Source organism: Mus pahari, chromosome 10 (genome assembly GCF_900095145.1).
Source record: "Mus pahari chromosome 10, PAHARI_EIJ_v1.1, whole genome shotgun sequence".
Lineage (NCBI taxonomy): Eukaryota > Metazoa > Chordata > Mammalia > Rodentia > Muridae > Mus > Mus pahari.
This window is the reverse complement of record NC_034599.1, coordinates 37,083,232-37,111,221: the sequence shown is the minus strand read 5'-3', so window position 1 is coordinate 37,111,221 and position 27,990 is coordinate 37,083,232. Positions and strand designations below refer to the sequence as shown.

The 27,990-nt window shown below is 48.3% G+C and overlaps 1 protein-coding gene across 1 annotated transcript in view; it reads left to right on the top strand.

Annotated features, from left to right (window-relative positions):
* The window catches only part of Sorl1 (sortilin related receptor 1), a 154,415-nt gene extending 127,121 nt beyond the window's left edge, over positions 1-27,294 (top strand). The window contains exons 32-48 of the mRNA XM_021206280.1: positions 2,231-2,380; positions 4,938-5,069; positions 5,653-5,779; positions 5,919-6,088; positions 8,376-8,488; positions 9,030-9,134; positions 10,006-10,078; positions 11,953-12,035; positions 13,041-13,140; positions 14,512-14,696; positions 16,842-16,961; positions 18,073-18,237; positions 20,009-20,183; positions 21,174-21,280; positions 23,579-23,771; positions 25,881-26,093; positions 27,109-27,294. Of these exons, the coding sequence (XP_021061939.1) occupies positions 2,231-2,380; positions 4,938-5,069; positions 5,653-5,779; positions 5,919-6,088; positions 8,376-8,488; positions 9,030-9,134; positions 10,006-10,078; positions 11,953-12,035; positions 13,041-13,140; positions 14,512-14,696; positions 16,842-16,961; positions 18,073-18,237; positions 20,009-20,183; positions 21,174-21,280; positions 23,579-23,771; positions 25,881-26,093; positions 27,109-27,176 (2,279 nt within the window). The 3' untranslated portion in view covers positions 27,177-27,294. The remainder of the gene's footprint in view (positions 1-2,230; positions 2,381-4,937; positions 5,070-5,652; positions 5,780-5,918; positions 6,089-8,375; positions 8,489-9,029; positions 9,135-10,005; positions 10,079-11,952; positions 12,036-13,040; positions 13,141-14,511; positions 14,697-16,841; positions 16,962-18,072; positions 18,238-20,008; positions 20,184-21,173; positions 21,281-23,578; positions 23,772-25,880; positions 26,094-27,108) is intronic.
* The last annotated feature ends 696 nt before the right edge of the window (positions 27,295-27,990 follow it).

The following is a 27,990-nucleotide window of genomic DNA, read 5'->3' as shown; positions in this document are numbered from 1 at the left end:
GTGTTCTGGCTCCTGTGTTCTGACTCCTGTGTTCTGGCTCACGTGTTCTGGCTCCCATGTTCTGGCTCATGAGTTCTGGCTCCCGTGTTCGTTCCAACTCTCGTGTTCTGGCTCCCGTGTTCTGGCTCCTGTGTTCTAGCTCCTGTGTTCTGGATCCTGTATTCTGGATCCTGTGTTCTGGCTCCTGTGTTCGTTCCGGCTCCCATGTTCTGGCTCCGGTGTTCTGACTAGGCTGTGCTTTGATGTACATCGCTTTCCCATCTAGTGTGTCGGAGTTTGAGGGGTTTTTCCTGGAACTGTTTGGTTAATGGAGCAAGCTTCTCTCTTCTCCTGGTGACTTTGTTGTCTGTCACGGTCTGTTGATTGGATCTCCTCATGCTCTTTTTGTTTTTTGTTTTTGAACAAAATCTCTCTGTGTGGCCCTGCAATTGGCTGTGTAGAACAGACCGGGCTCACACTTGTGGTAATCCTCCTTCCTCTGTGTCCTGAGTGGCTGCGATTTCAGGCACGAGCCACCATAGCTGCAATCCTTACTCTTGCCGTTTGTTTGTTTGTTTGTTTGTTTTTTAATCTTTTTTTAGATGTAAAGATTTGTATTTTTTCTTACCGCTTTCTGCAACATTTGCTTCATGTCACCAGCTCTTCCTCCAAGTGTCTTCATTTCTGTTATTCTGAATTCACTTGTTTTTCATGTTATTGTTCCTTTCAGTACTGTCCCCACTTACATGGAGAATATGTGTATGCCCACGAACATACTAAAGACATTTGGCATTGAAGTTTGCGCCTGTGTGTGTTTGGTGGTGGGGTGTGTATGTGCAGGAAGCCTGCACAATTTGTGTGCCTGTGGGTGTGCACACAGGGGCCACGGCAGGGCATTGGCATTGGGTGTCTTCTCTGTTGCTTCTCAGCTCCATGCTCTGAAACAGCCAGCCCTTCACTGAATCTGCTTTTGACAGGAGCGCTGGGTATTTGGAATTAAGTCCTCAGGGCAGTGGTTCTTAGTCACCGAGCCATCTCCTCAGCCTCCTGCATTTGCTTTTTATAAAGCTGTATTTCCTCCAAACAATCTTTCTTGGAGCTGTGTGTGAGTGTGTGTGTGTGTGTGTGTGTGTGCATGAGTGTGCATCTGTGTGTAGGTGTGTATGCATACTCATGCGTGTATGTGAGTGTGTGTATGTGTGCACACTTGTATGTGTGTATGAGTGTGTGTTCATGTATGTGCACACTCATGTGTCTTATGTATGAGTGTGTGTGTAAGTGCGTGTGTGCACAGTTGTGTGTCTGTGTGCATGAGTGTGTATGCATGTGTGTGTCACTAGGTACACACTTGTGTATGTGCACATTTGTGTGCATGCATGCATGCATACATATACACGTTACATTTTATTTTGTTTTTGAGGCTAAAGGTTTTTCTTAGATAATTCTTTATAGCTACATGTGTTTCAGAACAGGAACTAAAATGCTGAGCACTAATGGGTTCTGAGCACACGGCTGAGTGTGCTGGCTTTGTGCTTTGTGGCTGGCCTTTAGCTGGGAAACTCCAGGCCTTGGCATGTTCCTTGTTTATCCATGAAGCTGTCATTCTTAGAGGCCATTCCAGGCCTCCTGCCTATATGGTAAGGTCTCATGTCAGAGCTCTCGGGAGTGTCCTGGCTTCTCATTGGCTGACTGTAAGTCAGTGCCTCTGTTATCAGCAGCATCTTCTTTCTCAGGTGTGGCTGCTCAGACAGCCGCTTTGATCCTTTGCAAACCAGTCAGCCAGGCTTCTGGCCTACTCGGATATGGGCAGTTGTCTCCTGGGGCTGTGACCAGAAGGAGATGGTAGTGAGGAGGCTGCTCTGAAACTTCTGACCCTTTTCAGGTCATCTCTCTCACCTGATGACTGCTGAGCCTCTGGGGGACCCTGTGATGCTGAGCTGGCTGGCTCAGAGCGTTCTCTTCCAGTAGCTTCCGGTGGGATGCAGCCGCTCCTACCTCCCTGAGTCACTTGCCCTGTTCCTGTGCTTTCCTTTCTTCTTTCTTATCCATGCCCGGGTCTTTAAAGAGAATCTCTCAAGCGAGTCTGTGGTGGAGCACGGAGAGGAGCGTCATAAGGTGTTAGCATCCCCTTGGCTTTCTCTGTCCATAGCTGACAGGTGCGCCCCCCCAACACATTGAAAAGTCAAATGATTGTTCTTACAGGTAAGCTTCCTCCGTACCAAAAAGTAATTTTAAAATGCTATTTTCTTAGCAAACTCCACTGCTGCCTCCACTCCCACCCAGCTCGGGCAGTGTGACCGATTTGAGTTTGAGTGCCACCAACCAAAGAAATGTATCCCCAACTGGAAGCGCTGTGATGGCCACCAAGATTGCCAAGATGGCCAGGATGAAGCCAACTGCCGTGAGTATCCTCTCGTGGCCACTGAGTCCCGTTCTTCTGCTTCATCTTTGGGCAGCTGGCTCCTGTCTGCCTTGGGGTAACTTTGTTTACTGTATTGTCTATGTGGGCCTTAGTGCATGGGCACACGTCATGGTATATGATAGTGATACCAGATTTAATAAGCTGGCTAAATGTTAAATACCTGGAGCATGCATCCCCAGCAGAAAGATTCTGAATGGAAGAAAAATATCTTGAATGAGGTTTTTTGTGTTTTGTTTTGTTGCTAAACATATTTAATTCCTAAAAGTATTTGTTGGTAAAGCCATGGCCTTTTGGAAATATTCAGTGAGCATCTCAGGCATTTAGAATATTTTATTTGACAGATCCCCCACTGCACTGTGTTAGAACCTCACCTCTCACCCCTCACCCCTTATTCTTCACCCGTCACCCTTCACCTCTCACCCCTCACCCCACCCCTGGTCAGTGGCCCTGGGACTTTCCTCTGTGGCCTTGTTCTCATTCCACGTTGAATGTCCTTATCAAGGGAGAATACACCAAGCCCAACACAGAGAAATTAAATGCCGGTTAGTGGAAAATCCTACATTTGCATGGGAAGACTGAAGAAAGTGAACCCCTGGGGCATTCCGATAGCAGGGCAGGTTTGCCTCATGCTCACACTCACCAAAACCACAGTGGGAACAGCTTAGCCAAGAGCGAGCTGTGGCGTCAGGTGAATGTTAAAAATAATTAACAGGAAAGAAAGAAGCAGGCCTCCCTCCCGGCTGATCAGAACTCGCTAATTGGCATCCTTTTAAATAACTGTTTTCAACTTGTTCCAAATCTCTCTTACTCACAGGGGGGTTGCTTAGTTAAGGCTCTTAAAAAATCAAATGTACTATTACCCATAATTCCCTTGTTTCCCTCTTGTGATCGCCTTATCAGAGAGACGACGTGTTTCCAGCACCCCACGTTCTGTGCTCGGTGCTCTTCGGTCACGTGCCTGTTAATCAGTTTAAGAATTAATGGCAGTCTTACTTTTGGGTTTTAAAACGACCTCTCGTTCCTAAAGTTTTAAGACGTGTTTCACAAAGCTGCCTCAGATCCCCCGTCACCCTGTTCACTGTCACCTCTGTGGTTGCTTCGAGTTACCATCCAATGGGAGACTTCTGTGGCAGGAATCTTGTGTTTTTCAAGACAATTCCCTTAAGAACAGCTTGGCACCTTTCCCTACACCAGTTCATGTTTTCTAAGGACCAAACGAGTTTGCTCCTCTGTCCTAGACACTCTTGTAAAGATGTCTAGAACCTTCCCTGTGAAAAGCCAGTCATTGAACAGAGTCCTTGCAATCGTCCTTAGCCTCTCCTGCTGTATCCCCTTCCTCACTGGCCCATCCCGTATGCTTTACAATCTGGAAACCTCTCTGGGAAGTCTCTGTGTCTTCCGTTTGAGCATCTCGAGTGCTCCTACGAACACCATCCACCACTTTCTTCCTGGGTCTCACACTATGTTCGGTGTGAGTCAGGGGGAAGCTGTAGAGGTCGGTGGTTCTCGACCTGTAGGTCACGACCCCTTTAGGGTTGCGTATCAGATCAATAGCGGCAGCAAAAGTGCAGTTATGAAGTAGCAACGAGGTAATTTTATCGTTGGGGGTCACCACAACCTGAGGAACTGTGTTAAAGGACGGAAGCATTAGGAAGGCGGAGAGCCACTATTCTAGGTGGAAGACAGGATCGCGGGGCTCGTTGCCAGGCAGAGACACTTGACCCTCGATGTCACGTGGAGCTTGAAGACTGTGCACAGCCCACTGCAGTCCATTGGGAGCAAGTCCTGGGGAATCTAATTTTTAAGACCGTCCTCAGAGAACTGTGAGGAAACAAAATTGTAAATGTTCTGATTCTTAGATTGTTCTCCTAGCTAATCTCTTTGGAGAGCCCTGGGGTAGCTGGTTCTTTACTTTTCCCAGCGTCCGGTCAGTTGTCCCTCAGAAGCTCATGGCTCCTCTACCTTCAAATCCAGCAGCGGCTTTGAATCTGTCTGTCGTTCTGCCCTTGGCCATCTCTTTCTGGCAGCAGCAGGCAAGGTCTGCTTTGCAGGGCCCGTGGAATTAGCTGGGGCCCAGCTGCTTAGTAGATCATATAGGTTGAACATTCTCCATCACGATCCTTCCAGCTGACATAGAACTAGCCAGGATGCCTCATATGCATAAAGCCCCAGGCTTGATCCCAGCACCCAGGAGATGGAGACAGGAGGATCAGAAGGTCAAAGACGTTCTTCGGGACATAGAATCGGAAGCAAGGCTGAAATACTTGAGACTCTGTCTCAAAGCCAAGCATAAGCAAGGCCCTCATCTGATCTATTTGACTCTGGAACGCCCAATCTTCCTGAAGGGCAATGCTAGTCAATTCAATACAGCGCTACCGCATGGCCAGCACCATTCTGCTTCTCCTTGCAGAGAATCTTGGAGATCAGGAGTCCCAAGGATCCAGCCTACTTTCCGTACATGTGGTGACCCTGGGCCCAGTCATAGCACGCAGCATATCCTTTCCCTCCAGGTTTAAGGAGACTCTCTATATTTCAGCCACTCACAGCACCTTGACCTGTACGAGCAGGGAGTTCAAGTGTGAGGACGGCGAGGCGTGCATCGTGCTCTCGGAGCGCTGTGATGGCTTCCTGGATTGCTCCGATGAGAGCGATGAGAAGGCCTGCAGCGGTGAGTCACGGGCCCTGCACTACACATCCCATGGGGGCTTCTAGCTGGGACCTTTGGGACTATGGCTCCACTTGAAACCTTGTTCAACCGGGGTGTGTGTGTGGGGGGGTGTGGTTCAACTCTGATGGAGCTCTTCCCTGGCAGTGAAGCCTTGGTGTGTGTTCCCCATGATCTGTGCCCCTGCAGACGTAGGTGCCACCATTGCTTCCGCAGAGCCCCGTGCTGCAGGTGGGGTTAACTCAGGCCTGTTGTGTAGAGTACATGGCATCCTTTATCCTGCAGTGTCTTCTGTGGTGAATGGAGCTTAAAACTGATCAGGCAAGGGGGGGGGGGTGTAGGATGCCTAAGAAATACCGTGGGAAGTTTAGGAGAGCTCTGGAAAGGGACTATGGCGAGATAGATACCATCACACTTTCTGGGCTATCTTTTCTGGTAATGAGTGTGTCCTCTTAATAATTTAGACTGTAGTGGTTCTACCTCAGAGGAGATCTTTGAACCTCAAGGATTTATAAGGTAGACCTTTCTTGGACTCTCTCTCTCTCTCTCTCTCTCTCTCTCTCTCTCTCTCTCTGCATCTCTGTAGATGAGTTAACTGTATACAAAGTGCAGAATCTCCAGTGGACAGCTGATTTCTCCGGGGACGTGACTTTGACCTGGATGAGGCCAAAGAAAATGCCATCTGCTTCTTGTGTGTACAACGTCTACTACAGGTGGGTCCCTTTAGCCTCGGACACGGACGCCCCATGAGTTCTCCTGTGATGTGCCTGGAGAACTCCTCTTCAGTGGGCTCATGCCTCTCTGTCACCCCACACGGCCCCTCTGTGACAGCGTCCTTCTTGTTTTGGTCAGGGTGGTTGGAGAGAGCATATGGAAGACCCTGGAAACCCACAGCAATAAAACAAGCACTGTGCTCAAGGTCCTGAAACCAGACACCACGTACCAGGTTAAGGTCCAGGTGCACTGCCTCAACAAGGTGCACAACACCAATGACTTTGTGACCCTCAGGACTCCGGAAGGGTGTAAGTATTACAGCTGATCTGTTCTTAGGTATGGACGTGGGATCCTGGAGGTTGAACCCAGGGCCCTGCACATTTCCGAAGGCACTCTACCACCGAACTACACCCTGAGTCCTTTTTTAAAATTTTATTTTGAGACAGGGTCTCACTAATTTGTACCTGGCCTGGAATTTGCACTCTTCCTGTCTTTCCATCCCAGGTAGTTAGGACAGCTATTCACAGTCACACCCATTTATAATGCATTAAGTTCACGGTGGTTTGGGTGTGTGGGGAGGCGTGGGTGTGCATGCTCACACGTGTACATATACACCGAATATGCTTGTGCGGAGTCCGGAGGCCAACTCTGGGTCTCTCTGTCATGCTCTCTCCCTCGTGTTTTTGGAGATTGGATTGCTCACCAAGTGTGGAATATACTGTTTGGGCTGGGCCAGCTGGCTATGGACACTTGCCACCCTGTCCAACCTTTCCATGGGAGCTGGAGATCTGAACTCAGGTCCCTCAGGCTTGTGCAGGGAGCACTCTATCCAGTGACCCATTTCCCCAGCCCCAGGATAGAATCATTAGAGCATGTGTCAGCCCTTTTCCTGAGGATGCTATCGACCGAGCACGTGCGTGTCCGCACTTCGCATGTGTGAGGATGCACACCCACTCCTTGCTTGTGTGGAAGTGCTGCAGAGCCCCAGAATGCTCTTACCCTTTAAAAGTGAGTTTCAGATGCTTCCTGCCTTCTTCCCCACCACCTTTGGTGTTTCTTGCCTAGTTTCTGCTTCCATTTTCCTTTTCTGAGTACTTCCTGGTACCTGATAGTTACGATGGCCTTATCCCTTAAATACGAGGCATGCCAGCATTTTGTTGCTAAGTTTTAAAAAAACTTAACAGGTTCTAAGAAGGTTTCCCACCTGCCCCTTCCTTCAGAGTAGACAGCTCTTTGTATAAGGAATGTGCAAACTCCTCTCTGCTATCTATTCTAATACTTTAGTATTAATTGAATAAGAGTTGTCCAGCTGTGCTGTTTAACACCAGGCCTTCTTCCATCTGTCCACCTACGCCCATTTTCTCTCCAGCCCTCTCCTCCTGTTCCCCTCTTGCAGGCTTGGGAATCGCTAGTCTCTGAACTGCTGTGAGATTGTCCCGCAGTCTCTCCACATCAGTGAGAACAGCAGGGATTCACCTTTTGGGACTTGGCTTATTTCACTTGATATAATGTCCTCCAGGTTTATCCATGCTGACACAAATGACAGGGTATCATTCTTCTTTTCTATGGCATTTTTATTAGATATTTTCTTCATTTACATTTCAAATGCTATCTCCAAAACCCCCTATACCTTCTCCCAGCCCTGCTCCCCAACCCACCCACTCCTGCTTCCTGGCCCTGACATTCTTCTGTACTGGGGCTTATGATCTTCACAAGATCAAGGGCCTCTCCTCCTGTTGATGGCCGACCAGGCCATCCTCTGCTACATATACAACTAGAGACACGAGCTCTGGGGGGTACCGATTAGTTCATATTGTTGTTCCACCTATAGGGTTGCAGACCCCTTTAGCTCCTTGGGTACTTTCTCTAGCTCCTTCATTAGGAGCCCTGTGTTCCATCCAATAGATGACTGTGAGCATCCACTTCTGTATTTGCCAGGCATTGGCATAGCCTCACAAGAGAGAGCTGTGGCAGGGTCCTGTCAGCAAAATGCAATCGTGTCTGGGTTTGGTGGGGTATCATTCTTTATGATCAAATACTATTACACTGTATATACGCACCTCATTTTCTCTTTGTCTACTGGGGGGGGGTCTGTGTTGATTTTACATCTTGGCTACTGAGAGGTACTGCAGAAATATGGAATATGGGTATACAGCTTTCTTTGGATATATGGACCCAGTGATGGGGATGCTGAGTCATGGCTCAGTACTAATACTAGAGCTTGAGAAACCAAGATGTAGTGGGTGATCATCTCACCAGTAGTAGGTTCCTCTGTCTCTGCCACTGTGCCAGGCTCTGTTTGCTTCTTGTCCTTCCTGATCGATGCTAGCCGCCATTATAGGTTAAAAGGTATCTCATCATTTGGATCTGTGCCTCCCTCATGATTAGTGATGTTAAACTATTCTTTTTATAACTTACCTGTTGATTCCTATGCCATTGAATTTTTCCTGAATTCATTTATCAGTCCCAACTGCTTGCTGGTAGAGTCTCTCTCTCTCTCTCTCTCTCTCTCTCTCTCTCTCTCTCTCTCTCTCTCTCCCTCTCTCCATATGAGCAAGTAATTTGAACATGGCTTCTGGCTTGGCTGTCTTCTAGTGCCAGATGCCCCTCGGAATCTCCAGCTCTCCCTGAACAGTGAAGAGGAAGGTGTGATTCTTGGGCACTGGGCTCCTCCCGTCCACACCCATGGCCTCATCCGGGAGTACATTGTAAGTACTGTCTGGACATTGGTGTGGGTGTCAGAGAACTTCAGGTCACTAGGATGTGATTTGGCGCTGTGGAGAATGACCCCGTCTGCCAGGCTGCTGCACATCTCTCTTGCCTTCTTTTCCTATTGCTGTGATGAATTATCCTGACAAAGCGACTTAAGGGACAAAGGTTTACTCACTGTTCGAGACTACAGTCCACAGTGGCAGGGAGTTCAAGGACCTAAGAGCTGAAATAGCCAGGCCCTTTGCATCTGTCGTTGGGAAGCAGCCGTGGGTGCCTGTGCTCAGCCGTGGGTGCCTGTGCTCTGTCTGTGCAGTCCAGCATCCAGCCCAAGAAAAGGATGCTCTAGCTACACTTCACTTATTCTAATCAAGTTAAACACCTGCAGGGATGCGCACAGTGTCCTCTCCCAGGGGAGTCTAGATCCTCTCAAGTTGCCAATTAACACTAGCAGTGCCCTACCTTTCCCTTCCCCGGGTGAGCCTTCACAAGGCCGGATCTTTGATTACCTCTTCCTTCTGCTGATACTTCTCCCTGTAGGTGGAATACAGCAGGAGTGGGTCCAAGATGTGGGCCTCCCAGAGAGCTGCTAGCAACTCTACAGAAATAAAGAACTTACTGCTCAATGCCCTCTACACCGTCAGAGTGAGTGTCTACATCCTCTCCAGCCACTGGCCAGTCCCAGAGCACAGGGAGGTGGCTCCCTTTGTCAGCTCTGTGCTGACGTTCAAGAGATGAGTCTTAGTGTTCTTCACGATACCTAGTTCGTCCAGCTTCCCTCTGAGAGAACGAGGAGCCTGTGGTAATGTAGGCTTCCCTGCTTCTAACCAGACACTCCTTTGTCTCTGGGGTCTGTACTTTTGTATACACCTTGTTTCTGCTTATCATTAGCTAAGGGGCGATACGGTGCTGAGTGGCAGTTATAAACCAATTTTGTGAGGTTCTTGTGATGAGCAGTATTGATATATTTAGCAGAAAGGAGATAGATTTTATGTAAAGGGTATTTACTAAAGCCATTAAGACACACCCCCTGGAGATTTTCCCATACTGACAATTTCTCTAGGACTCCTTTCATATGTGTGTATATATATCTATGGATAGAGAACTTAAATCTCACTCATGCACACATGCACACACACACAAACACACTCACACACACTCATACACACACTCACTACTCACACATACACACACTCACTGCTCACACATACACACACACTCACACACATACACACACGTACTCACATACACACCTGCCCTTTAGAAGAATCTGGATATCAATAGGATATATTAAATATAAAATAGAAATTTTATATCCTTAGGACTATTATAATCCTTTTTGCCTTGTGGCCCTCTTATTTCACTTGCTGGGGCCTCTGTATATCCCAGGTCACTCTGTCTATATTTTTATTTTCTGCCCTCACTGCTACAGTGTTAGCCATTTAGCTTATTCAGAATTCTTACTGTATGGTGTGTTACTTTTATTTCCTATTAACTCACACTCTGATTTGAAAAGGTGGCTGCGGTGACTAGCCGTGGAATAGGAAACTGGAGCGATTCTAAGTCCATCACCACCATAAAAGGGAAAGGTAAGCGAGTCCAGCGTCTGCGGGTTTATAGAAGAGAGAAGGAAGCCTTGGTAATGACCTTCATTGAGGTGGGAAGGAGACACACAGGTTAGAAAGCTCCTCAGAGCCTCCTCTCCCCCGGCACAGACACCCTTCGGGGCCACAACAATGTAAAGTCTTTCTGGGCGGCCATTGGATATATATTTCCAAGCACCGATTGACAGAAGTCATTACGCCAGGTCCCTTTTGTGAGCTTGTGCAACGTCTAGCATAGGAGTCCCCTTCTCACTCAGGCTGGACACAGTCTGCACACTCATTTGTGAGTTGTAAGGCACCTCACTGATGTTTGCTCCCCTCCTTAGGTTACACTGACAAGCTATGTCAGGGCTAGGGGTGACACACAGCCTCGGGGCTGACTCTCACTGCTTGGCACCCCTGAGTTTAATTGGTCCCTCAGAAGAGCTGTGAGACATGGGAGTGGAATGTGGTGTGTCACTTGTCCTGGGACACACATAAATGGTAACACCGCGGCTAGAGCTGTACATGCCTGACTCCAAAGCCTGTGTTCTTACCTTTCCCACTGCACGCCTCCCCTGGGCTGAGCTCCCTGGGCCTCCTGGGCTGCTCCCCATCCTGCATGTGGGCCTCCTGGGGCTGAGACTTTCGTCCTGTGCGTCACTCTATCGTTGGTATCTCGTGGGAGGCCAACGCTCAGTTGGAGGGTGAGTGGGTTGAAACATCTGGATGAAGGGCCCCAGCACCCACTGAGCCGTGAGGGAACCCGTCCTCCTGAGTGATTTTCTCATCATAGCTGTGACCCGGAGGACTTCCGCCCCGTGGCCTGATGGATACTAAAACCGACTGATCTCTGTGACACGGAATGCTTTTGGGTGATTCCTCTTTCTCCCGAGTCTGAGAAGTTGTGAGACTCCCGTCGGTTACTCTAAATCCTATGGGGCCTGTGATGATCAGGGTAGGAGGCAGCCAGAGTTAATGCTGCTGGCTAATCAGTAGGCAGAATGCCGGCAGGTTATAAAGAGGCCTCCCTGAAATCTACTGTTTTCGAGAGCCTATTGTCTTATTAGCTCTGTCTGTGAAAATCTGGGCCAAAATCTACGGACTATCTGAATCCAAAAGGAGGGGGTTCGGAAGACCACCCTGTTCCTGAAGTCAGTGAGCACCGTCTAATCTGCGTCTGAGAAGTATCCCGAGTTGTGGTTTCCTTCGTTCTCTCCCTGCGGTTTGGCCAAGTCTCAGCTCCTCCTGTGTTCTGCTAGGGCTGTGCGTGCAGGGTAGCTCTGTACCACACCAAAGAGCATTGCCATGAAAGACCTGTGACCTGGGGTCTTAGTGACTTTGTAAAAAAGACGAAGGACAAAGAGCATTGACATCAGCCAGGTTCATTCAGAATGGATGCCACAGGTTGTCACGGGCATCAGTGAGCAGGCCGCCATGTGTGGTGTGCATCTGCAGAGTGGTGACCATGGTCACCATAATTATAGTCCAAGCCAGCTTTTCTATAGCACCACGCGCTGCCCTTCACACAGGACCCAAGGGGGCTGGAATGTTGTTCCCCATAGAGATATCACTCACAGGGATCCTGACTCTTCAAGAGCCAGGCTGAAGCTGGGCTACGTGGGGACATTGGCACAGTGACATTTATCTGCTCACCCTAATTGCCAGGCCAGCTGACTGAGTCAAGTTTGTTATGTGTTCACCAAGCAACAGTGGAGCCTGCCTCAGTCAGGGACGTGGTGGTAAAAGAGATGGATGGTTAAAGGCAGCTGGGGTGCCCTTTATTCCCCGGCTGCAAGGCCACTTTGTCTGTTGAGATGAAAGCTGTGAAGTCCTGCCTTCCACGGTGTGGTTTCTCTCTGACTCTCCTTTCATTTCAGTGATCCAAGCACCAAATATCCACATTGACAGCTATGATGAAAATTCTCTGAGCTTTACCCTGACCATGGATGGTGACATCAAGGTAATTCAGAGTTCTCAGACTGGCAGCTGGGTGGGGCTTTCCTTTGTGCAGCAACTCGTATGTCTTAGTGTGGGGAGATTAGGGAACATGAAGGACCTAATCTGGTGGTGCTGAAATACCAGACCACGGTTGTTTTCTTTCCCCCCTCAAAAAACAACCCGAGTCTCCACATGTAATTATTCTGCCTCAGCCTGGTGCCTTTCCTCTTTAACCATATAATTAAATGGTTCACGGCTCCAGTGCATAGAAAGACTTGGTGTTAAGAGAATATGTGTACCCTGTAATTTTCAGCTTTATTGGATTTCCTGGTCCTCGCTCTAATGCTGGAGTTCCCATTGTGGTAGGGCAAGCTTGTGGGGACAATGAGATGCCTTGGAAACCCATATGCTTTGTGTCTCTCATAACCACACAGCCTCCCCTCCTCTGCTACCACTGGTCCCTTGGAGCACCCATCTGCCTAACCCACTCCACCATGGTTTTCTGTCCCTGTGATCTTGCGAATTGAACCCCACTTCAATAATATCATTTCCCATCCACTGGTTCCTCTCTCCACCCCTCTCTATCATGTGACAGGATGGTCTTCAGAGTCCCTCTGCCACTCACTTAAGTACATTTACAATCCTGTCAGTTCTTGGTTTTCAAAGAGGACCAATAGAACAGAAAGGTGCCTCTGAGTGGACCTTTGTCACTAGTGTTTGGTCATCAAGACTTTTTTTTTCTTGTTTTCCCACATGTAATGATTTTCAGTCTAGAACCGTCTCTAATGGAGATCTTGGGGAAGGCAGTCTTTCCTGATTGTGTGGGTCTTTATGTTGATCTCTTGACCTTGCCTAAGAGCATTAACTTCCACTTACTATAAATAACTGAAGCTTATTAAAAATCAGAAGAAACACCTGTCCACTGAAGGAGACCAGGCACCTGAAGAGGCCAGCTGTGCCTGGTGTAGTCTTTGTGCCCTCTGACTGCGCCAGGGGATCATGTCTTACGCTTTCTGGTTCTTGGCAGGTCAATGGCTACGTGGTGAACCTTTTCTGGTCATTTGATGCCCACAAACAAGAAAAGAAAACCTTGAGCTTCCGAGGAGGGAGTGCACTGTCACACAAAGGTAACAAATACCCTGAGCTACGGTGTATGTCAGCAGGAAGGCGCAAGCTAGACCCGTGCTTTCCTGGGAGTGGAGCTTGGCAGGGTGGGGCCGGAAAGGAGAGGGGATTTTCTCTAGAGATGATTTTATATAGACAGCCCTTGCCCGCTGAGGGTACCATCTGTGTCCTCCTCAACCACGTAGCGTCTTTACTTGCTGGCTTCTTGAGCCCTTCCTCTAAACCTAATGGTCCTCAGTGGAAACTGGAACAAAAGAAGGGGAAGAACCTCTAAGGAGCCAGATTGACCCTTGATAGGTGATTATACCCTATGTAAGAATCCGTCCGAATTCCATTGCCTGCTTCCTCTCCAGTTTGACAGCCCCTCAGCTAGTAAGAGGTAGCACAAGCCCTGCTGAGTGATTGTCATCCAGTAAAGACTTGTCAACTACACAGAAGAACAAACAACTGAAAGGCGGAGGTCCAGTCTTTGCTTACCCCGTGCAAAGTGCAAGCTCTATTAAGATTCCCTAGCCTGGAGATGATCTCACGGGAAGAGTCTAAGAGAAAACCTTCAGTACCAAAGGCTGCTTGTGGGTGCTGTGAGTGGCTTGGGAGCTTTCTCCTTTCCTCTCTTCTTCCAGACTGTTTGCAAGGACTGTCACTCCCAGGTTTATCCCCTCCTCCTTAGTCTTCTGAAGGAGATCATATGAGTGCTGTCAACATCTCTGTCGTCATCATCGTTATTTATTATTATTACATTTTGTCTGTGCTGGGGATTAAACCCAGGACCTTGTGCATGCTAGGCAAATCCTTGACAACTGAACTACCTCATAGCCCTTGGTCTTTCATATACCATATTAGCTCAGGTTGGCCTGGCACTCACTTTGTAGCTCAGGCTGACCTCGTATTGACAGTTCTCCTGTCTTAAGCAGTTGAGGGCTTGGGCTGCAGCTCTGACCTTAACTGGGATTGCTCTCATGAACATGTCTGGTTGATCATTTACTGGGGCAAGGGCAATTGCTCAGTGGCTAAACTGAAGGAAAGGACTCCCCATTCCCCTGCCAGAGGTTTACTATAGCAGACCATGGATGTCCTTGTTCACAGATGTTGAGACCCTCTGGTGTCCTGGGATAGTTGGGTTGATGGGTGTGAGTCTCAAGTCTCCTGCTACACAAGGCCAAATAACTGCAGGAGAGTTGTGCCAATTGTATGCCCACAGTCAGCTTTAGACATTATCCCGTCTTTAGGAGGTACATTGCTAAATACTAATAAATAGTAAGTGAATTTACAAACTATTGAAAAATGGGGTGCGTGGAAACCCAAACCAAATCCTTGACTGTCACCCCGTGTCAGCCCTCCAGCCATGGCATCCCCCTCCCTTCTTTTCACAGTCAGCAATCTGACAGCTCATACATCCTATGAGATTTCTGCCTGGGCCAAGACAGACTTGGGGGATAGCCCACTGGCCTTCGAGCACATCTTGACCAGAGGCATCAGTCCACCAGCTCCTAGTCTCAAAGCCAAGGCCATCAATCAGACTGCAGTGGAGTGCATCTGGACTGGCCCCAAGAATGTGGTAAGTGGACAAGAGTCGCCATCCCTAGGTAGTCTGGGTCCTCCTGAGCCTAAGCCCCCAGACAGCCATGGGGCTCTCTTCCCTGCTGCTCTTGCTTCCTGTCCTTACCTAAACACATGTCACTGGCCAGGCCAGCACAGGATTGCCTCCCGGAGGGACCTGACATCCCAGCTATCCCCCCACATCTCTGACCTCCCTCTGCTGTCCTCAGAGATGCTCCTGGATATTTGTCACTGGGTAGGCCACATATGATGGAGTGCTGCATTTATGCCCTAAGGAGCTCATCCTGAGCGGTGGGCTTGGTCACCTCTTTTAATTGAATAGCCTCTGCTCTTTTGTACGGCCCACCATGAGATGGTGAGCAGAAGACGGTGACAAAGATCCCCATCCCCGCTCTGCACACCACCCTTGCAGCATGAGGAGAGTCTACCCACAAGCAGTCACTGTTCTCTAGTAAGAGACTCAGTGAGGTGCTGGCCCACGTGTCCCACTGAGCAGCCCTCCAGAGGAAACGAGGTGTAGCCTTCAAAACAGTGGAGCAGCCCACAGGGCTAGGGCTCTCTTTATGTGCCTGTGCCGCCACGGCCTGGCTTGTGCATTCACTGGTCACACACAGCTACCTTTCATTGGTGATGAGTGAGTGAAATGAGACCTGCTGGGGGCAGCCACATCCTGCTCCTGTCTTGTCACTGAGCATTCTGGCAGCACTCATGGTTGTCTTCTTCACCATCAGTGAGGGGCTTTTCTTGTCTCCCAACTTGTCCCATGGCTCAGGGGACTCATCCTAGTCACCCCACCTCATGCTCCACAGGCCCGATTATAATGTGATCATCCTCCTTCTGAGTACCGGGCCTCCCGTGTAAGCCCCGAGCCTCACTTCTTCCTTTCTCGCTCTCCTGTGTGCATTTGTTTTCCATCCTCGGATACCCTCAGCTCTTCTCTTCCCAGCTCCTTTCGGTTAACTGATCCCTGGGACGCCACCTTTCCTCTCTCATTACCTGAGATCCCTCTTCTCCAAACTTCCAGCGGCTGAGCAGAGTTCCCGCAGACATGTACTCACTTTCTTCAGGCACCTGGCCTCCTGCGTATATACTCAGGGGAGGAAGTATCCTGATCCCACTTTATCTCCTCCAGCTTGTTCCTCCCCATGTAAACACTCAGCTGGCATTCCTTGCTTGTCCGCTTAGCCCGGTTCCCACTTCCCCAGTTTAAGATCCCCTCAGTTTCCTACATGGACCCGTAGAATGTGCTTTAAGCATACCCCTGGTCAGATGAAGTTCAAAGCTTCTATTGAGGCAAGACACTTTCACCCATCTCCAGCCAATGGTGTGCATCTTCAAGGTCACCTCATGGAGAGACAACCTGCTATGCATCTTCAAGGTCTTCTCAAGGGCAGACAGCCTGCTATGCATCTTCAAGGGCAGATAGCCTGTTGGAGCTGCAGTTCATTTTCTGCATTCCAGGCAGCAGGGTCAGTGGGGGGGGGGGGGGGGAGGCAGACTGGGGGGGGGGTAGGCAGTCCTGCTATTAGAAGAGCCTTCTGGATTACCCTACAGGGCATTTCTACTTACATCTCATTGGTTGATACCTTATTACCAGCTCTTCCAGTTTTCAGGGTGGTAGAGAAAGCGGGGTTCTACTGAAGGGAAATAGGGGTGCTGGGAAGGCTGGCTGTGTCTGTCCTCCTGTGTCCAGTCCACACGCTGCCGAGATTCCCATGCTGACTTGACAACTTCCATGGCTTCCAACCTCACAGTGTAGCCACTCAGCTTCCCTCTCTCTGCTGTGTGACTGCATAATGTCACCGCTCCTTGATGAACCCCTCCCTGCTCTGACAACTCATACAGGCCTCGGGACGACATCCAACGCTTCTCATTTGTTCTTGTAGAGGAACAGGTTATTTTTTCCTTCTCTGACCATCCCTCCTCAAGCAGAAGCTCTTTGTGAACAGGAGCTGCGCCAGGGTAACTTTTGCAGGTGCACACTGGGTATGCCCGTTCCTGAGTATGGTCAGCATAATAAAGGCGGAGGGAGTGTATCTCTGGGTACTCTACAAGCACTTCCAAGGTTTTAAGGTAGCAATTTCAAGCCACGGGGACACAGCCCCATCAGCTGATGGCCTTTCCCCTTCTCTGCCTTTTCTAGGTGTATGGCATTTTCTATGCCACATCCTTCCTTGACCTCTACCGAAACCCTAAGAGCTTAACTACTTCACTCCACAACAAGACAGTCATTGTCAGTAAGGATGAACAGTATCTGTTTCTGGTAAGCTTTCTCCACCAGAGGAACGTGAGTTCCAGTATTTAAAGGAGATTTATTAAGCCCCGGAGCTCTTGAGTTCAACCCTAGAATGAGGGACCCGGGGACCTGGATTCATCTTCTGTATAAGTTCCCACGGCCAATTTCCTAAGTGCAGCTTAGTGGTGGAGCATTGGTCACTAGGCAAATGAATCACAAGTTCAGATAAATAAAATGCCTTTGTCAAATCCACGCCTAGCATCTAATGTCTATAGTGTTACATGTATGTTTGCCAAACTGTGGAGAAAGGTGTGTGGGCTGTCCTGCTTTGCTTTCTACTGCTGAGATGAGGAAAATCATGACCAAAAGCATCTTAGAGGGCACTCAATGATGGAAGCCAGAGGCAGGAGCTAATGCAGTGGCCACAGAGGAGGGCTGCTTTAGTGGCTTGCCTCCTGAGACTTTCTGAGTCTGCTTTCATATAGAACCTAGGACCACCTGCCCAGGGTGGCACTGTCTACAGTGGACTGGTCACATCAATTCTCAATCAAGAAAACGCCCCACAGACTTTCCCACAGGCTAAGTGATGGAGATAATTTCTCAAAGACGTTCCCTCTTTCCAGGTGACTCTAACACATGCAAGGTTAACTAAACAAATGAAGCTAGCACACTGGCTAGTATTACTTATGAGTACAAAAGATCTGATACAACCTAAATCTTTCAAGAAAAGATTGTTAAAATATATTATGGCTTAATCCACGGAGTGGAATATAGATCAACTGTCCAAAAGAAGGCATTGATGAATGTACCCATATGGGAAAAAATCGGAATCCATATTATTAATTTTTAGGAGGGAAAGCATAGTCGTGTGAATAAGATTTTTACAGATAGGCCACACACACACACACACACACACACACACACACACACACACACACGTGTGTGTGTGTGTGTGCGCGCGCGCGCACGTGCACTTATATATGTCTAGGGCATTTCTGGTCAGGGAACTATTTTATATTATTTTGTGCTAATCAAATTTTAATTGTGATCGGGTGTCTTCAGCTTATTGAAAAGCAGTTGAACAGAGGTTGTATGAGCCTGTGTGTTATTGTTTTTCCTATGTGTGCTTGGGCCCTAGGTCCGGGTGTTGATCCCTTACCAAGGGCCGTCTTCTGACTACGTTGTAGTGAAGATGATCCCAGACAGCAGGCTTCCACCTCGGCACCTGCACGCGGTCCGTATAGGCAAAACCTCGGCACTCATCAAATGGGAATCGCCCTATGACTCTCCTGACCAGGACTTGGTGAGCCAGTGAGGCGTGCATGTGTGTGTGTGTGTGTGCGCGCGCGTGCGTGCATGCGTGCGTGCATGTGAGCGAGCAAGCGAGCAAGTGCTCGGGCTGCTGTGCCCATTCTTGGCTTGCTTTGGGACGGGGAATGGGGTGAAAAGGGTCTGATTCTATACACACGCATCGTAGCTCAGCTCAACAGGGCTTGTCCCCACGTCTGTGTGATCAGAGACAGACCTTCCCAGGGACCCCTTCCGAGTTGGCCCTCCTCCGTCATTTCCTGACACCATATTTCTTGGTCCTTTCTCACCTACCCATGTCCCCTTCATTAGCTGGAGCTCAGCACATGAAGGCCTCTGCAGGCAAAAATCCAACCTCTGAATGATTTTTTTTTTTAAATTAGTGTTTAATTGCAACTAGGCCACACCCATCTGCTTACATAAGACCTGTGTCTGTCTTTGTGCCACTAGCAATAAGATTTTTTGTGCTTGAGGTCCTAAGACCTTCAACTCCTAAAATACCTACCATCTAGATTTTTCCAGAGAGCTTGCTCCCTTGCTAAAAATAAAAGTTGAAGGCACTGCTCCTGGAAACACCCGCACGGTTCCTTACTCTGGACTGCCGTGATCTGTGCCTCACCTCCGACAGTACCCAAGCAGTGTGGTTCCCTTTTGGCTGCTGAGTCTCGTATTCTTCCTAGTGATGGAGCTTCCTGGCCTTCCTGTGTCCTTCCCTCTGCACTCCCTGTATGAGGACCTGCCTGGGAGAGGGCAGGTGGGGCTCTTTGTGCTTTAGTGCTGGGATTCAACATCTCACCCAGCACCTTCTGCCTTCCCTCTGACAGTGTCTAGAAGCTGTTGACGGGATGAAGAGACGGAAGCCTAGCTCCTAGCGCCACGATGAGTGTGGCTTTCCCTAGAGCATATTTCCCGACTTTTCACTCCCTTCTCTTCCTTCTGCACAATCCTGCCTCCTTTTCCTTTCCTTTTTTCTTGTCTCCCTTTCTCCTTTCTTTTTCTTTCTCTTTTTTCTTCCCCTTCCCTTCTCACCCCTCATCTAGCTGATACTTATGCACGTAGTTCTGGGCATGCGTCCTTGTTATAAGATGGACCCTGGCTGTCCCAGAGACTTTCCAAGGGGCATTAAGTTTTTCCAAAAGGCATTAAAACTTTGAGGTTCAGAATAGTCAACCCCATGCCCGAGTTCCATATCCAACTGCATGTTGGAAGGATATGAAAAGAAAATTGTATCTGTATGGAACACACATAGACATTGTCTCTTATTATTCCCCAAATAAGGTGGTAAGTTAACTGTCCCATGGCTGGGGTGGTTTGAATAAGAATGGCCCCCATAGGGTCATATTTGAATATTCAGCCACCTAGAAGTGGAACTGTTTGAAAGGATTAGAAGGTTTGGGGGGTGTGACCTCGTTGGAAGAAGTGTGTCCCTACAAACAAGTGAGCTTTGAGGTTTCAGGAGGTTTGGGGATCAGGGAGTAAAGCTCTCAGCTATGGCTTTAGCCGGTTGTACAGCCATGCTCCCCACCATGGCCATCATGGTCTAACCTCTGACTCCCCACCATGATGATTATGGTCTAACCTCTGAAACTGTAAATGCTTTCTTTTATAAGAGCAGCCTTGGCCATGATGTTGCTCCACTGCGATACAACCGTGACTAAAACACTAGTATTTACATTGTGTTAAGTAGTGTTAATCATCAGTAGCTGATTTAAAGTAAAGGGCCTTACTTCTGGCTGCTCCTTAGAGCCTCCCTCTGTCTGTCTTAGTTCTACGCCATTGCAGTGAAAGATCTGATCAGAAAGACGGACAGAAGCTACAAAGTCAGATCCCGCAACAGTACTGTGGAGTACAGCCTTAGCAAGCTGGAGCCTGGAGGGAAATACCATATCATTGTCCAGCTGGGAAACATGAGCAAGGATTCTAGCATAAAAATCACCACAGGTGAGCACTGTTACCCGGTAAGCGACCGCATCACTGCAGCCTGGGCACAGAGGAGGGTCATAGCACCTTAGACACGTAAGCACTCTCCCATGCTACAGCAGACCCGGGCAGGGATGTAGGTTTTCCTGGGCTGTGGGACTATGGCTCAGTGGGCAGAGAAAGACTCTGTATATAAATATATATGTATGTATATACAGTATAACATATATGATAAATATATAATATATATTTACAAAAGACTTCAAGAATATGGAAAATAAGAGAACACATATATCATATGTCCATATATGTGTGTGTGTGTGTGTGTGTGTGTGTGTGCGTGCAATTTAAGGACTTAAACTCAAGACTGTCTAGAATACTACCTAGGCAAGCACTCTACCACTGAGCTGCATCCAACCTCTGAGTCTTTTTCACACTACCCTCCCTTAGTGTGTCTTGCGAGAGGCGTGCTCCAGAGAGTTAAGGAACCCCACAGCATTTCCCAGCTGACAGTGGTCCTTTTGTTGATCAGGCAGGTTGGATGGAGGGTAACGAGGCTGCGGGCTAGATGGTCAGTTAGGGTCCCGTCCGATGAGTGAGTCATGAACTCAGCCGCCTCCGTAGTGGCAAATGGTTATCAGCGGTTGTCTTGTGGGTCCAGGCCCAATTAGCCTGGTGATGATGTGGTGGACTAGGATCAATCTCCTTGTCCTCCTCAGGGCCCTGTGTCCAGACATAACTTGTTCTCCTTGTTCCTTGCTGCCTCTACCTGTCATCTGCTTCTGTTTGGCCTCGATTCCCAGGGGCTGTAATTTTAGATACTGTCCAAGCTCTCATGGTTAAAGGACTAATAACAATAACAGCTGGGGCCACACTGAGCAGCATCCGTGTTTTATCTTTGTTCTCCCGGCCCTTGGATGCTGAGAGCGATTTTAGCCTTTTTCTAGATGAGGAAGCAAAGGATCTGTTACCTGTCTACTAACGGCAACTCGCTTAATCTTGCACTCTCAGTTTCGTTATCAGCACCTGATGCCTTAAAAATCATAGCAGAAAGCGACCACGTCCTCCTCTTTTGGAAAAGCCTAGCGTTGAAGGAAAAGCAGTTCAATGAAACCAGGGTAAGTTCCTCGCGCAGCCTCGGTGACTCTGGACCCCTGGTTACCATAACTCTGCTTTAGAGATGGGTTCACTAACAGCAGGCTGGCAGGCACCGTGAAGAAGGAAGGCAGGAGTGGGCGTGAGAATGTAAGGACCACGTGCTGATGAGTGAGATGTTTATATTAGGCTCAAGAATGCCTGCACTCAGCACTCACCAGCCACACACTTGTCCTCAGAAGAGAACAATGAGTGGGGGACTCTCGGTGCTTCCTGAAGCCAGACTGCGCTCAGCATTAGAACCAAGTGTTCCTCCCTTTCCTGACCCTTTGACAGCTAGGCTATGGTTCCAGCTCCAGGAAACTGAGCCACAATCTCAATCTAGCACCTACCTTGTCACGGTCTCCCCAGAGTAATTAGAAGGAACAAGAAGTACATGAAGATACTTTGAAAAACAAACAAACAAACAAGCAAAAACCTTTGTTTTGCTAATGTCAGGCCAGTACTCTGTCCACCATGGGAAGGAAGGAGGTGTGAGATCCAAGTGATTTACCCAGGAGGGTGGACTCATTTTTAGTGGAGCTGGCTTGGTCCCCTTGAAAGAGAAGTGTGAGCACAGTAGGGCTGTGAGCACAGTAGGGCTGTGAGGATCCAGCTACCATCACCTGGAGGAACAGTGTGGGCAAAGAGCCCAAGGGTTTAATGCAGTATACCATGAAAGCCGGGCTCTCACCGTGAAAGCCGGGCTCTCACCGTGAAAGCCGGGCTCTCACCTTGGAAGTCCTCACCGTCTGTGAGACTCCTCACAGCTCCCGTATCTGGGGTATCCACATGGTAAATTTCCTTAAGAGTATCAAATCCACCCAGAAATACTCCAATTTTGACAAGTGTACTAAACAATAAGGTGTTCCAGCAGCCATGAGCAGGAAAAAACAGCCCCTAGCAAGCCAGTGACAAAGACATGGCGCCTGCAAAAATCTTCGGGGGAGTAGCCCTGGTGTGAGAGGCCGCTGGGAATGACCCTCTGGGAGTATAAGTTAGTTCCAAGTTCTGGAAGGTTCTTCGGTATTACTTATCAGAAACATTGAAACACTCGCATTCCCTGACCTAGTTATTCTGATTTTTACTCTTGAGAAAAGGAATGCATTAAAATTTGATATAGTCTTCTTCATAATAGGTGGAAGAAACATAAATGCCTAACTAGAGATAGAGGCGGCTTGTATACATTGTATCATTTTTCATTGCTCCCTTGTAACGTATTACAAATGGTCCACACTGGATTCAGACCAGATAGTAAATACTGATTACTAGCTTGTAAGAAGAAGTGTGGGTGTGGGATGCCAGGCAGGTGTTGGGAAGCCCGTCTTGGCATCCAGTTGCCATTAGGGGAGCCTATGTGGGCAGCAGAGGCCCAGCTTTGAGTTGACAGTACAGGTCAGGGTTCGAGGGTGCCAGCACAGGGATCGTGAGAGCGCCCCTCCTTTTCCCGGCTTAGCATGAGACAGGTCCATGGAGTAGGAACAGAGACTGACAATGTGGTGGGCTCCAGTGGGGACAGAGTTTGGCACTGGATGGTTTGGAAGGCAGCAGAGAACCCGGCCACCAACCTGACCCCAGCTGGCACCTGGGGTCTGGCTCGTCACTTTCCTAGCACAACGGTCAGGGATTTCCTGAGGCGACGAGGGGAGAGATTGCTCCATCCTGCCCTCCTTAGAAGCATGTAAGCAGGTTGAAATGTATTTTAGAAAAATCATCAGAAAAAAAGCTTAGTGCTTCTAAGCCCGCAACCTGCTTAAGTGCTTCTGTGTCTTAAGTGCATCAGGCTGTCTGGCTCTGGGATCAGGCTAGAAAGAGCTAGAAAGCAGGGAGACAGGAAATGAATGACAGCACTCTGGTAGGGAGGCGCCTACCTCCCTTTCTGATTGCATGTTCCCCGGGTTTGCCTGCACCCACTGCCACCAGGGGGTGTCGCTAGCCAGATCCCTTACTGCACAGTTTCACTGAGCTCCCCCGGCTCTTTGAGGCATTGGTGCTGCTGGACACAGCAGCTGCCGCTCCGAACTTTGAGTATGTGATGGCTGAGATGGTTCTCCAGCTGCCGTACCTTGCCCTTCCTCTTACGCACCTTGTAAGTAGGGTAAGTTCTGTTTTCTGAGTTTAATATCACAATCCTATCATCGAAAGAACTAGCAAGAAAACTGAAGTATATTAGCATCCATAAAAGCCTGCAGTAGGGTCTCACCTATAGCTGGAGCTAGTGACAGAAACCATCAGGTCCTTTATTCAAACCTCTGAATGGTCTAGTGTATGCTTGTTTACAGGGCTATGAGATCCACATGTTTGACAGTTCTGTGAATCTCACCGCTTACCTCGGGAATACTACGGACAATTTCTTTAAAGTGTCCAACCTGAAGATGGGTCATAATTACACTTTCACGGTCCAAGCGCGGTGTCTCTTTGGCAGCCAGATCTGTGGGGAGCCCGCCGTGCTGCTGTATGATGAACTGAGCTCAGGTGAGTCTCCCTGTGGCCGTCCTCTCTGGGTCCTGTTCTGAGGGTGGAGAGACATGGGATGGTTTTCCTGTTGATCTTTCTAAAACACATTTCACGTACTGCCTGTGTGCCAGAGAAAGTCACTTAGGCGCCAACTTAGTTGGGTACTGATGTAGTTGATAACTGTGTCTTGAGCGCCCATGGTACTGTGATTGCAAGGTACCCCACCGAGTGGTGTATTAGTTACTTTCTTCTCTTGTTACTGTGACTAGATATGATACGAGAAATAAGTTGAGAGTGGAAGGATGTGGCTAGTGGTTTGGAGAGATAGAGTCCATCACAGAGAAGAAAGCATGGTAGCGGGAGCCTGAGGCAGGGGCCCAGGGCTCATTAGCACTTAGGAAGCGACAGTGGACCATTGGTGCTTAGCTCTTCCCTTTTCCTCCTCCATTACATCCAAGCCCATGGAGACAGTGCCACCTACATTAAAGGTGGGTCTTTCCCCTCACTCACTTCCTCTGAAAGACCCTCGCAGAAACACCCAGAAATATGTCTCAGTCTTTCATAGGATGGAATAAATCCAGTCAAGGTGACAGGAAGACTAGCATCAGGCTAGATGAGCAGGAGTTCTGTTGGTGGCTTTCATGTCCGAGCCTTCAGGATGCTAATAGACCTGTAGTTCTCCATGTCACCCCTTCTTGTACTGTTAGCACTTCCTGAGTAAACTCTCTCAGAGAGTGGATACTTCCTTCCTCTGCCTCCCTCTGGAGAGTCATGGCAGAGTCAAAGCCCTGGGAAAGTTCTACAGAAAACAAATGGCGAAACTCTTAATAATAGACTTTCTCCTTAATAAGCCCTGGTTTTCAACAAAACCACTTTTTATTAGTCTGTGCAGTACACATTGGAAAAATGGCCATGAATTCCCCGACAGCTGCTTTCAAGGAGTCGAGCAGATTAGCATCTCAGATGTCCAGCCACTCCTCCAGGCTCCACCCAGGGAGGATTCCTTTAATTTACCACCTTATCATCTGGGATAGGCTGGAGTTAATTACCTGGTTAGAAAAGGAGAGAAATTTAGAGAGCATACATACTGAATTGCTAGATTAAGCCCACAAGAAATGGCTGTTCTCTGGTCCATTTTAATGGGCGTTCTGTCTGCCGGAATCCCTGCTTTCTCTGTGGGATCTCCCCCTGAAGCCAGGAAACAACCCCAAGGTCTACAGAGACTATGCCTAAGGAAAGTCTGTCTCCTTTGCTAAAACTGATTCCAGACCTCCATAACCCTGCCGCAAGTTTAGACTAGCTCCAAGATCTGTAATGAGAGGGGCTTACTCACTCTCAAGACAATGGCCCCTACTACGACAGGTGTGGAGCTGAAGAATGGGACTGGCCCTTCTTCAGAGCCCCAGTGGGTACCCGATCTGTCAGTGAGCCATCTAAAGCCAAAGCCCGCATGTGCTTAAGACCTTGAGAAGGCAGCATCATTGTCAGGTTATAGACAGCTGAGCGGCTTAGGAGCCAGCTTTTTAGAAATGTCAGCTGTGTACAGAAACATTGTTTCTCTTTTTGTACTTAAGAGAAAGGGGGTGGAAAACATAAAACTTCATGAGCTGTTGAGTCACTGCTGCAGTAAAGGAATCTCGTTTATATCACTTAACGGAGCTTCAGGTAATTGCCATGTAGAGTGACTTTGGTGCCAAGTAGGGGAAATAATTGCAATCTCGTTAATTAGTGGTCTGATTTCAAATCCTCTTATGTAAGGCAAGCAAGCGGCCTTAAGTAATAATGCTAATGAAATCAGCGTTGATGCCCCAACAAAGGTCTCCCTTCCAAGAGATTATCTAAATAACCAACAAGGCAGTGATTAGGAGTCTAATGTAATTACTGTATTTGCATGTGCAAGGCCCACGGTCTACGGGCTCATGGTAAGTACTTGGGAAACATCAGCCTTCACGCATGTGCTGGAACATGCCACATAAGAAAAGCAAGCTGGAACCCTTGAAAACACTGGGCTTTTGTGGGGGTGGGGTGGGGTGGGGTGGGCGGGGCGTGGGGAAGTTGCCTGGTCCATCCTTCACTGACTGGCCCTGGGGTGGGAGGCTCACTGACCGGGATTGGTGGCCTCCACAGGTGGAGATGCGGCAGTGATCCAGGCTGCCAGGTCTCCTGATGTTGCAGCTGTGGTGGTTCCCATCCTGTTCCTGATCCTGCTGAGCCTGGGTGTGGGCTTCGCCATCCTCTACACAAAGCACCGTCGCTTACAGAGCAGCTTCAGCGCTTTCGCCAACAGCCACTACAGCTCCAGGCTGGGCTCAGCCATCTTCTCCTCAGGGGATGACCTAGGTAAGTAAGCAGGGGTAACCAAGGGCAGATGAGCACCACCAACAGGGGAAGACTCAGAACATCCTTTCAGGTCAGATGTCTCTCCAGTGCTCCCACTGCTGGGATATTTGCCTTCTCTTGTTCCTTAATCAGAACACCACATTCTCTGTAATCGTAGAGTCCTGGGGAGGCACCAAACAGGGGAGACATCCTTCAGTCAGCCACACATGTCTCCTTGGCTAGCCCATCCTATACAGGGTTCTTACTCTGCAGGGTTGTACACAGTAAGGGCAGGGGAAATCGTTGATCCCTATGAGATGTCCTTGCATGCTGCCAGCCCTAAGCTGACAGAGCTAGGAGCCAGGTCATATAATGTAGAGGATGTGGGAAAGACTTCCCGCAACATCAAGGCACCGGACGTGAGTTTGTGGGTTTACTTCTCCTATAGACTAGTTGTTGCTGCTTTTTTGTTTATCAAGCCATGTGCTTTCCACTCCGGTGGTCCTATGAGATCGTCTGTGTTCCCTTGCCTTCTCTGTTTCCTTTCTGGGTGCCAGCAAGCACCAGGAGCACCCTGGATGACTAGGGTGGCTCCTTTTGGTTGGTCTGTTAGGATGCCCTTCAATAGTCACTAAAGTCTAAGACCAGGAGTCTCACAGGGACAGCCAGGAAGCCTGGGAAGCCACCCTTAGAATTCTTAAGCGCCCCCCCCCCCCAGTCTCCATTTCCTCAGAGCAGTTCAGATTCAAAACGCAGACAGAGATAACTCAAGTAAGAGAAACCAACCCACCCATTTAGCTGTAGGACATGAGAGTCACCTTTCTACAGGTTTTACTCGAAATGACAATTTATGAAATTAGTGTGGTCATCTAGGGATGGGGAGACGGTAACCTGAACATGGTGGAGGTAAACCACTCTGGGGTTCAACTAGTTAGTGTTGGTTTAGCTGGGGTTCGGTGGGCACGGCAGGGTGGAGGCATGTGGGCCGTTTAGGACTCTCCCGGAACTCACCAAGGCCTGACTGTTCTATCTTCAGGAGAGGACGAGGAAGATGCTCCCATGATTACTGGATTCTCAGACGATGTCCCCATGGTGATAGCGTGAAGAGCTTTTCTCATTAGAAACCAAATGGTGTAAATATTTTATTTGATAAAGATAGTTGATGGTTTATTTTAAAAGATGCACTTTGAGTTGCAATATGTTATTTTTATATGGGCCAAAACTAAAAAAAAAAAAAAAAAAAAAAAAAAAAAAAAAAAAAAAAAAAAAAAAAAAAAAAAAAGAGGAAAGGAAGGAATGAATAAACTTTGTAGTATCNCACTTTGAGTTGCAATATGTTATTTTTATATGGGGCACCTCCAAAAAAAAAAAAAAAAAAAAAAAAAAAAGGAAAAAAGAAAAAAAAAAGGAAAAAAAAAGAGGAAAGGAAGGAATGAATAAACTTTGTAGTATCAACTGTGAACTTGAAACCAGGTTGATTTTAGTAACCACATTATTTGATTTGACATTGATGTCATCTTACAGGGCTGCGCTTGCTGGGCATGCTTTTAAGTCTGTGAGATCATTTTGCTTCATTAAGTTGACCATTCTTTTCGTTTTTCTAAGACACAGAAATGTATTTAATAAAACCTTCAAGAGAGAGTAATGGACGGAGCGCATTCTCCTTGAAAACTGCTCAGAGTTCACGTCTCATTTGGGTTTAGTTTACAGAAGTATGTGGGTGTCTTGTGGGGGAAGGTTCTGTGCGCTTGTTTTTGTTAATTTATTGGGACTCTGCTGAAGGCCATATTTTAGTGGCTGTTTGAAACCCCATGTGTGAAGGGCCCCTTGCCCAGCAGGGCTGAGGTGGGGAGCAAGAACAATCTGTTTTTATTTGCTCGTGTGTCGGGGGCAGGTCTCTGGCAGAAGAGAATTCTAG